Raw genomic sequence first — 11434 nt, 5'->3', positions numbered from 1 at the left:
GAACGCGCCTATTAACAGCCTATATCTATGTAAGAACTACCGCCTGCATCTTTGCCTCTGCCTGACCTAACACGCCTGCAGCCTGATTCAACACCGCCTCGCCTAACCCTGTAGAGCAATTAACCCACAGTAGACAAATAATCGCAAATAAAAAAAAAAACGAAGGAACACTCTTGGAGGTATTTTTCTTCTCCTGGTAGCCTGTTGTAGTCGTCACTAATACTCTATTAACGTAGCGTTTGAGCACAAGACACACGCACACGCCACAAATTGTTCGTTGAGCGCGGCCCGTTAGCTTATGTCTTGACTCCACCCAACCCGCAGACACGCCCAACAAGAGCCGACCTTATGCACCCAGACCCAGCAGCGATGCACCTAATCGCACACACAGCAAGCCCCAGCACAGCACTCGAGATGATGAGCCGACTCCGGCACGGCGCAGCTCCAAGTCGCCCAGCGTTGAGCGACGTCAGCTGCAGCGTGAGACCACGTTTGAGACTCCGTTGGAGCGTGAGTCTTCGCCGGTTCGTCTCGCTCAGATCGATGATCAGATTGTCATCGATGAGAGCAGCTTGGAGTTTAGGCAACGCCAAACGAAAGGTAATGATAATAGGCCCAGGGACTTGCCACGTCAGAGTCCCGAGAAGATACCAGCGACATTGCCCTCGAGGCCTCGCCAGAGTCCCGAGAAGCAGTTACCCTCGAAAGCCAGACTATCGCCACGTTCCGGTAGCCCCGAGAAGCTGCCAGCAACTCTTCCCAAGGAATTGCCACGTTCTGGCAGCCCCGAGAAGCAGCTGCCCAGAGAATCGCCACGTCAGACGCCGGAACAGCTGCCAGCTGCATTTCCCTCAAAGCCCAAGGAATCGCCGCGTCGTAGTCCCGATAATCAGCCCAGAGAATCGTCACGTCCAAGTAGCCCCGAAAAGCAATTGCCAACTAGACCTAAGGAGACGCCACGTTTGAGTCCCGAACATCAGTTACCCTCAACAGGGCCCAGAGATTCGCCACGTCAAAGTCCTGAGAAGCAGCTGCCAGGCACGGTGTCCAAGGAATTTCCACGGTCGAGTCCCGAAAAATCGCTACCATCAACAACTCACAGGAGCGCACCACGTCCCGGAAGTCCCGAAAAGCAACTTCCCAAGGAGCCAAGTCCTGAGAAGCAATTGCCAAGCTCGGCAAAGCCTAAGGAGTTGCCCCGTCAAGCCAAGGAGCCCAGTCCTGCAACCCAGTTGCCGGCTTCAGCTCCAACTAAGCCCCGAGATGCACCTAAACCAACTGCCGACAAGCAGTTCCCAGAGGATGCGTTCTTTAGAAGCACTGTGACCCAACGATTTACCAATACAACGAAGAACCTTAACGAAGAATTCATAACGAACGAGCGTCAGCCTCAAGCTCGCAAGCCGCAGGATAACCAGCCCGAAAATCCCGATACCCAATTGCCCAGAAGTTCAAGGCCCAAAGATGAAGATATGATCGATAGATCTAGCTATAAGCCCGCTACCGGCAAAACTCCCGAGACATGCGAAACACCCGAGACACCGGATGGTGGTTTCATATCGAAGAGTCCAGAGCCGGAAGAAGATCAAAAGCCCACCTACCGCAAAAAGGGCCTGACCCGTCGGGAGACCTTTGAAGATCGTTGCCGCAAGATCTTGGGCATGGAGGAGGATGGCGATACGCAGGGAAACTACGTGCCAAAACCTGAAGATGATGTTGACGACGATGACACAGATGAGCAGAAACAATCAACTGTGGTCAAGCAGACGGAGACCTTTGAGTTTAAGATAGAGGACTGTCCTGACGATGATGATGAGGATGACAAGCCCAGGCAAGTGACCGAAACATATGTTATACGCACACAGCCTGTTATCAAAGTCGAGGAACCTCTGTTTGAACCGGAGAGCCAGTTGCCCCAACGCAGCGAGTTGACGGTGGATATTACGGAGTCAGAGGAAATTGAAACGCTCGTCAACACCGAGAAAACAACGGGAAAAAAGATGCCCAAGCCAGTGGGTGAAGAAGTACCACGTCCAGCTGGTGGCCGAAAGCCCAAGGATGGGCCAAAGCCACAACCCGCAGCAGGTAGACACCCTGAGGCTGTGAATCCACAGCGTCCATCACTTAATAGACAGCCAAAAGATGACGCTGAGTTCGTTGATGTAGAAGAAGAGACGACAACAATTACTACGAAGCGCTCATCTAAATCGCCTTCGTCTACCCGTAAAGGCCCTTTGCCCTACCCGGAGGATGAGGTAGAGTCACGTCCCACAACTGGAAGATGGCCTCATGATAAGGTAGAGCCACGTCCTAAGAGTGGCAGACAGCCTAATGATGAGAAGCCACAACGTCCATCAACTAGCACTCTTTCCAAGAAGGAAACAGAGCTTATAAATGTTGAGGAAGCGACGACCATAACAACTCGCAAAGAGCCTTTGCCTTACTCAGAGGACGAGGACGAACCTAGACCCACAGCTGGTAGACAGCCCAAGGAGAAGGTAGAACCTCGTCCGAAAACTGGTAGACGGCCATTTGATGAGGAAGAGCCGCTTCCCAAGGGTGGCAGACAGCCTAAGGACGAGAGACCCCAACGTCCGGCATCTGGCAGACTTCCCAAGGAGGAAGTAGAGCTTTTGAATGTAGATGAAAAGACTACGACAGTTACTTCCAAGCGATCTTCGAAGTCTCCATCACCAGCTGGCCAAGAGCCTTTGCCTTCAGAGGATGAAGAAGAACCAAGTCCAACAACCGGCAGGATTCCCAAGGATGAAGCAGAGTTCATAAACGTGGAAGAAGAAACGACAACAACGAAGCGAACATCAAAGACGCCTGTTACCAAGTCACCTTCACCCAGACGCAAAGAGCCCTTGCCTTATCCGGAGGATGACGAGGAACGACTTTTCGGTAAACGTCCAATGGGTAAGGAACCAACACGTCCGTCAACAGGAAGACAGCCAAAGGATGAGACAGAGCCACGGCCGGCACCTAAATATTATTCTGAAGACGTCGAGTTCATAAAAGTGAGCGAAGACACAACCATAGTCGTCACAAAGCGCCCTCCCAAGTCGCCGTCGCCAACTCGCAGGGACAATTCGCCCTACCCAGCGGATGAATTGCATCCCTCGCCTGGTAAGCAGCCTAGGGATGAGAGAAAACCAAGCTCCACAGCTGGTAAACCGACTAAGGTTGAGGAAACGCCACGAACTGCAACAGCTAGGCGTCCAAAGGATGATAAAGAGCCGCGTCCTACACCGGGTAAACAACCCAAGCCCGAGGCACCTAGCAGGCAACCCAAGGACGACGCAGAGTACATTAGCGAAACGACGTCTGTGGTCATAACAAAGCGTCCTTCCAAGTCGCCATCACCTACACGCAGGGAACCTCTGCCTCAAACGGAGACAAAGCATTTTGTGACCGAAAAGATCATCGATTGCAATGGCAAAACAGTGGTGGAAAAAATCAGCAAGACCCAACGACCCAGCGGACCCACAGCAGGGCCCAAGGCGAAGAAACAACCAAACGACAGTGAACCGGAGGAGTCACAGCCCAAGCAGCCCGATTCCAGGAAGCCATCAATCACAAAAACCGAAACCGAGCGACGAAACTCGCGCACTACAAAGAGCAGCAGCACCACCACCACCAGCAGCACCACCAACAAGCAGCCCCTAAGGGAAACGCAGCCCAAGACGGTCAAGAGTCCACGCAAGGAGTCGCTGCCAAGGCGTGAGCCCGCCAAGCGCGATAGCCTGGTGGAGGAAACTCGCAGCACAACAACAACAACAAGCACAACTGCACGCAACACCACACAGAAGGATAAAAAGCCCAGCGCTAGCAATGGCTCACCCAACATCAAGGATCGGCTGCGTTCGTCGCCGCGCAAACAGAAACCCGAAACGGACAATGTGGACGGAGAGTCCTCCTCGCCGGATACGAGCCCCACGCGTATTCCCAGCGAGCGTCGTCGCTCGAGCAACATATCCGTGCACACGGAGATCATCATAGATCACACGGCGCCCAAGACGCCTTCGCCCAAGACCGAGCGCAAGGTACCGACCAAGGTCCTGGCCAGTCCCGCACGCAAGCTGCCGGTCACAGAGCGCAAGGAGTCGGCCCCAGTGCCGCGTGTCACACGCCGCGACAAGGACAAGGTGACGCGCTCCACCAGCGAAAATGTCATCAAGGTGGTCAACGGAAAGCCGAAATTGACACCCGAGATGAGCACCCTGAACCCGAGCTCGGCGCAGCGTCCCACCGAACGCAATCGGCCCAGCAAATGCTTCACCACAAGGACCATCAATCTGAGCGAGCAGCTGATCAACAGCGAGGACATGGAGAATGTCATCATTGATATACAGCACGCGAAGAGCTCACGGGAACCCTCGCCGGATCGCATTGTGCCCACCCCGGTGCCCGCCGAGCTGGAGACGGGCAAGCCGCGTTATCCGGATGTCGTGCAGGAGCCGGACGATGAGCCGCGCAAGAAACCGATCGTCACCAACATACCCATCTTTGAGGAGGAGGCCAACGCCTATGTCGGCTGCCAGATCTCAGAGCTGCGCAATCCCAACGGCATCGAGGCGGACATCCATGACAATCCCACAGTGGAGGCGCCCAAGAGCCTCGATTATACCGCCCCCAGCAATGGTCAGCCCGGCATCGATATCGATGAGTGCCTGTTGAGTGTGCACGAGAAGGTCTCCAAGTTTACGCACACCGCCGAGCAGGTGAAGCAGCCGAAGACCTCGACGCCCTTTAGCCGGCAGTTCGATGAGCATGCCAAGGTCTCGGCCAGTGATGAGTGCCTGCTGAGCATAGACCAGAAGGTGGATCGTTTTTTGAAGACCGCCGAGAACATAACCAAGCAACCGTTGACCACGCCCACGCGCGAAATCGAGCGTCCCAGCTTTGAGGACATCGACGAGGAGCTGCGCCAGGACGATTGCACGCTGAGCGTCTCGCAGAAGGTGCACAAGTTCATCGACACCGCCGAGAAGCTGGCGCCCAGTGCACCACAGAAGTCGCCTAGACTGGTGGCCAGCATTGAGCGTCACATCTCGCGCCAGAGCGAGCCGGAACTCGAGCAGGAATCGGAGCCGGAGCAGCCCTCAGACCTGGAGCCCGAGGAGCCGCTGGAGTCGAACGATGATGAGCTGTTGCCCATGACCAAGCATCACACCACAGCCATCGAGCTCAAGCGTCAAAAGGACATACTCAATCGTCCCTCGGTCTTCACTCAGCGCAAGCCAGCCACGCCCAAGCAGACACCCGGGAGCGGCAAACCACGCGGCAGTCCCAGTTCCAGTCCGAGCACCGTGCTTATAACGGAGGAGCGTAAATCCTATCGCCACCAGCAGAGCCCCAGCGCGCGTTCACCTACACGCAGCAGCACGGCGCCACGCAAACCTTCGTTGGAGCAACCACGCGGCAAGCCAATCGATGCGGAGCGCAGCACCACCAGCACCACCAAGCGCAGGGAGCACATAACGCAGCAGCAGTGGGTGCTCAGCGATGTGGATGTAGACGTCGAAGAGGTGGGACCCGCGCCCGCCCCCCACAGCGCCAGTCCGCAGCCAACGACGCCCGGCAGTCGCACCACCAACCAGCCAACCACCACACGCAGTAGCACCACTGCACCACGCAAGCCCTCCCTAGAGTCGCCACGCGGCAAGCCCAGCGACTATGTTAAGCAAACGGAGACCGAGACACGTCGCACCACCAGCACCACCAAGCGAGGTGAGCAGTGGTTGCACAGCGATATTGATGTGGATGTCGAGGAGTTTGAGCCTGTTGGCTCACAGCCAACATCACCGGGCAGACGCACCACCACGAAACCAACCTCTCGCAGCAGCACCACTGCGCCACGCAAGCCCTCGCTGGAGTCGCCACGCGGCAAGCCCAGCGGCGATTATCTGAAAGAAACAGAGACCGAAAAGCGACGCACCACCAGCACCACCAAGCGTGGAGAGCAGTGGCTGCCCAGCGATGTGGATGCGCCCAACCAGAGTCACAGCCACAGCGCCAGTCCGCAGCCCGTGTCGCCACAACGACGCACCGCCAACCAAAAGCCAGACACCACCAACAGCACCACGAACTCTACCACCAATTCGAAATCCACCGTAGTTAAAGCGAGCACTGAGCACAGCACCACAAAGCATACAACAACAACAACAACCCGAACCCATAGTCCAACTAACCACATCCTTGCCAGCTCCCCTGACACTGAACCACACGTTGAACCACTTTTAGAGCGCAGCCGGCCAACCGCCCAAACGTCACCCGGCCGCACCGTTGCCTCGCGGCGCAACATCTTCGAGCAGCAGTCCAGTCCCAGCCCCACCGGCGAGCCCAACGGACGCCGGCCCTCGTACATGGATCACACGAAGAGCTCCCTGGAGCACATCCGTCGCGACTCGCTGGAGATCAACAAGACGCACTATTCGCGCAAATCCTCCGTGGAGGATGACACCGGACTTGAGCCGCGCAATCCGAATGCGGCGGTCAAGTTTGATGTGCCCAGGCGAGGCTCACGGCTCGAGCCGGCGCGCACCACCAGCAGCAGCGAGGACATCGAGATTGAGGAAATCTTTGATCTGCAGACGCTCGAGCAGCTGCTGGAGACGGTGAGCAGCTACGAGCTGCGCCGCCGCATACGCGCCCAGATACGTTTGATCAAGAAGAACATGATCAATGCGAGCAGCACGACCAGCACCACAACAACTATAACCAGCAAGGTCAGCCCCAGTCACAGGCAGCCGGAGCAGCTGCAGCCGCGCAGCGCCAGCTCCACGCCCAGTCGCAGTCCTTTGCAGGCACGACGCACGCCCGAGCGCAACCACAGCCCGGAGCCAAGGAGCAGCAGTCGCCGCACGGAGCAGCCGGACAGCGCCACGGCACATGGCAAGCCGCCAGTGAAGCCACGCGAGCGCAGCGCCAGTCCCGCCCAGACGCGACGTCGCAGTCCAACGGGCAAGGCCAACACGAACACCACAAGCACAACGACAACAACCACGCGCACCACCAGCAAGGGCAAGGCCAACGAGAAGCCCAGTCCCATTTGGGCGGATCGCAGCAAGGTGCTGCGTGCCTCCGGCTCATCCTCGCCGACGCCCAGAAAGGGCTCCAACTCCAGCAGCGTCAGCAGCAGCAGCAAATTGATGCGCAGCAGCAACACCACCTCCTCCTCCACCAGCACTACCACCTCCTCCACCACCAACAACAGCAGCAGCAAGCGACGCGAAGAGGATTCCATTACGTCCAGCTATGGCGTTGGACCCACCGATGAGAATGGGCTGCCCCTCTTTGGCATCAGGGCGCTCAAGAAGAAGACACAGCCGACGGCGCCATGTGAGACAAAGCAAGGTGAGTCCCAGGTCCAAGATAGAGCGTCAAATGCCGGCTAATCATGCGATTTTATTCGACAGAAGTCACAGGCTATGTCATCGAGGAGCAGTTCTATTCGGATGACAAGTCGCCGCCGCGTCACGAGCGCAAGGAGCTCATCTACTCCAGCAATCCCACGGAGCTGGCCACGCTGCAGCAGCAGCTGGAGCGCGCCAGCCAGCCGGAAGATGGCCAGATTAAGCTGCAGCGCGAACTGAAGCTCATCGATGCCGATGAACTGCCATTGGCGGCGGCCATTGAGACGGGCACGCGTCACGGCTCCGTCAAGGAGCTGAGCGAACGTTTCATACAGAAGGAGTCCGCCGCCGACGAGGTGGAGACCGAGGACAGCGAGTCCAACGATGTCTGCAGCGTCATCGAAATGGAGCCGCCACAGATGCGCCAGAAGTCCAGCAGCAGCACCACGCGCACCAGCTCCAGCACCCGATCCTTCCTCAACACCAGCGGCGAGGATCGACTCGTCGGCGGCGTCGACGATGTGCTCGAGCGCATGCGCAATGCCGACAACGGTGAGTGTGCCCGCCCAGCTTTAGCTTCAGCTCCAGCAGCAGCTAACCTAATTCTTCTCTAACCCCCCAACCAACCCCTCCCTGCAGTTATGGAACCCGGCGACAGCACGGAGGATCGCGAGGCACGTGCTCTGCTCAATAAATTCCTCGGCGCCAGCGTAATTATGCAGGGTGTCGAGAGCATGTTGCCGGCGGGTCAGCGGCAGGAGAAGCAGCAGCAACAGCTGCCCAGGGGCAACAACAACAACAACAACAACAACGGGAACATCAACAACAACAGCAACAACGGCAGCCAAGCGGTAAGTGTGAGCAGCCGCCCCTCCCTCTCAATAAATGCAAGCTAAGCACGGTCTAGACACGACTAGAAAATACCCTGTACATACATTTTATGAAACACCGCAAATACTCGGAATTATCTACTTTTAGGAGGGTTAACTAAGTCACGACTATTTAATACCCTGTAATCAAATTTTGAGACGACAAACTAGTCACGACTATAAATCATCCTGTATGAACACTCAATGAAATTCATCAAATACTCGTCAAAATTTAAAAATAATGTTGAGATGGCAAACTGAGCATACTCTAGTCACGACTAGTAAATGCCCTGTATATAACTTTTATAAAATTAGAAAAAAATAGCCCCAATATCTTAATAATCTGATCAAGCTCTAGGCACGACTCAAAAATACCCTTTATTTACATTTTATGAGATTTTGAAAATATATTCACAATTTATTATTTTTATATAATAATACAAGCTCTCTTTGACACGCCGAGAATCAAGTACACTTTCAAAGTATTTCGAGGCTGAGACTATTTTCGACCGATACTTCCTATAGCATCTATATACTTATATTGTAATCCTGTAGCTTTTTTCCGCGGGCTTCCAATACGTGTGCAAAATCACAGCAATAGCGAACTAGTAAAGCTTCTTAAATCTGTCAAATATATCAAACACGAACGTTCGTCGCTTTCTTACGAAAAAGAAACTTTCTAAATTTTGGCTTAGATTTAATTAATATGCCAAGTGCATTAAATCGCCGTCTGCCCCAAAAATCTTGTTTGACTTAATGTTGTCAAATGCTATTTACATATTTGACGTCAGCCTAAAAACTGGTTTTGAACAAAAAAACAAAAAAAAATCATTTTCAACATTTCACAATTTGCTAGTATTTAAATATATTTTTAGCTACTGTCAAAGTATTTAGATGTAAAAACTGAAATATTTAATTGAAATTCATACTAGAAAAAATAGGCTTGCATGCTGCCTCAGCTGCCTCTTATCATTGCAACTACCCAACTGCTGACCTTAATTAACTGCAGGGTATACTAAAAGCTAAGTTGAGCCCTTTTTGATGGACAGCCACAAAAAGAATGAAGAAGAAAAAAGAACCACCGAATGTGCAGTCCCACAGCCCACGGCCCACGTGTGCGATCAGCCATTGTCTATGCGCGCTCTCGCTCTCGCTCTCTCGCTCCTCTCCGCTTTCGCCGTTAGCTTTTGCGCTCTGCTTGGCTCTCTGCCGCTGCCGCTACGACGACAGGCGTACTCTCTCTCTCTCTCTCTCTCTCTCCTTCAGCCACTCACACTGTTTCGTATATGTGTGTGTGTGCTGCTGCTCTCTTTTAGTGCCGTGTGCGTGATGTGATGCGCGCTTCTGGCCAGGAACGGGAATGAGCCGTCGCTTTGGCCATTGCCATCGCCGCTGCCAGCGTCGCTGCCGTCGTTGTCGTCGTCGTCGCCGTCATCGTCATCGTCTGCTGGCCATTTCAGTACACACTCAGAGGCGGCATCGATCACTTGTGCGACTTGTGTTCCCGATCAGAAAAAAAGACGAGACGAGACAAGACGAGACAAGACGAGACGAGGCGTGAGGAGAGGCTAGAGAAAAATTCTCATCTTTAGACGGCAAAGTGCAAAAAAAATATACAAAATAAAAGAATATCAATAGTAAAAAGTAAAATAGTCAAGAAAAAAGAAGCAACAGCAGCAGCAAAAAAAAAAACAACAACAACAACCAAAGAAGGCAACAAAAGACAAGTTTTTTGTTGTTGTTATTTATGAAGCTTCTTCTTCTACTTCGACTTCTTGTTGTTATGTGCAGTTGAGTTTTTTTTTTTCACAAACGTTGTTGTTTTTATTACGACTATTATTATTATTATTGTTGTTGTTGTTGTAATGCGGTGAACGGTTGCAGTCGAAGCGCGAGTGTTTAACCAACTTTGGTCAAAGCGGCTAACAGAAGAAGAAGAAGCAGCGGCAGCAGCAGCAGCAGCAGAGGCAGCAACAGCAGCAGAGGCAGCGCGTAAGTGTGCGGGGCAAGGGCGGGCGGGCAGGGAACAGGGGAGGCGTGTCTATGGCTAGAGAGATTCATTGGAATTGGCAGCTGTTGAACAAAATTTTCTTCAATCCTTTTTTTTTTTTTTTTTTTGGTTTTTTTGATAGTTTCAATTATTTTTAGTGCGCATAATTTGAGGCAAGAATTTGCTGTCACGACACCTCAAAATGCACCTGAAAAGCGAATGTGAACGACAAGCGTTGACTATATAAATATATGCACACACACACACACACATCTATACATATATATATATATATATGTATGTATATGCATGCAAACGCAAGCATGTCACAGATACAAGCGGCGGCAGCTAAAGATACAGATACAAATTCGGCTAGCAAAAGCCAAAAGCCAAGCATTTGCCCAGCCTGACAAAATGACAAAAAACAAAAAAAATAGAATAGTATAAAACAAGACAAACCAAATAAAAATAAATAAATACATTTCAAAGCAAAGGCAGGTGACGCCAAAGGGGGGCTGGCTGCTGGGCATGCAAAGGGGAGTGCGAAGTGTGGTATAGGGGGGGGGAAGCTGCATGAATGAGAGCGCAAGCGTACGGAATATTTCGACAAAAATAGCGCAACGATGGCACTATTTATACGGACGGAACGCTGTCTCGCATTGGAGCGCCCAGTGGCCAGATACAGATACAGATACAGCTAAAGATACAGATACAGTTAGCGATAGAGCTAAAGATACACACGGCTACAGCTAGAGATACATAGATACAGCTACAAATGGACTGTGCAATGCACTGTGCGTGCGCTTTTTTTTTTCTTTTTCTTCTTTATTCTATTTATTTTTTATTTATTTAGTTTTTGGTTCATTCTTTCAACTTGTGCACCAAATACCATCCATGCTTTATATATGCAGAGTAACCCAAGTCTCATACAATGCTCAGCATAGTCTGAATGTATCTCAGTCTATAATACTTAGATGCGCGTATCTGCAAGTTGGCATATTTTTCTATTATTGCTTTAAGTAACTGCACGTTGGCTGCAAAAGTATCTCAAGCAGCTACAACGTAACATATATCCATTACAGATACAAGTATCTCAAAGTTTCTGCAGATACAAATAACTGCTAGATTGCCAGAAAGTATCTCAGTCTTATTAGGGTAGAAGTTGCTGCAGTTTGGCCACAAAATACTTCATGTCCATCAACTTTACAAGTATCTGC

At 52.3% G+C, this 11434-nt stretch overlaps 1 protein-coding gene across 1 annotated transcript; it reads left to right on the top strand.

Annotated features, from left to right (window-relative positions):
• Positions 1-414: 414 nt before the first annotated feature.
• Positions 415-8836, top strand: LOC115767554 (titin-like). Its single transcript, XM_030711837.1, has 8 exons — positions 415-480; positions 540-5407; positions 5558-6021; positions 6247-7133; positions 7284-7359; positions 7422-7910; positions 7998-8068; positions 8783-8836. Exons 1-8 carry the CDS (start codon positions 415-417, stop codon positions 8834-8836), a joined length of 6975 nt encoding a protein of 2324 aa, XP_030567697.1.
• Positions 8837-11434: the final 2598 nt, after the last annotated feature.

Source organism: Drosophila novamexicana, unplaced genomic scaffold, assembly GCF_003285875.2.
Source record: "Drosophila novamexicana strain 15010-1031.04,08,12 unplaced genomic scaffold, DnovRS2.1 tig00001415-arrow-arrow-pilon, whole genome shotgun sequence".
NCBI classification, from domain to species: Eukaryota; Metazoa; Arthropoda; class Insecta; order Diptera; family Drosophilidae; genus Drosophila; species Drosophila novamexicana.
Note: the sequence above shows the minus strand (reverse complement) of the source record. Positions and strands in the feature narration are given on the sequence as shown.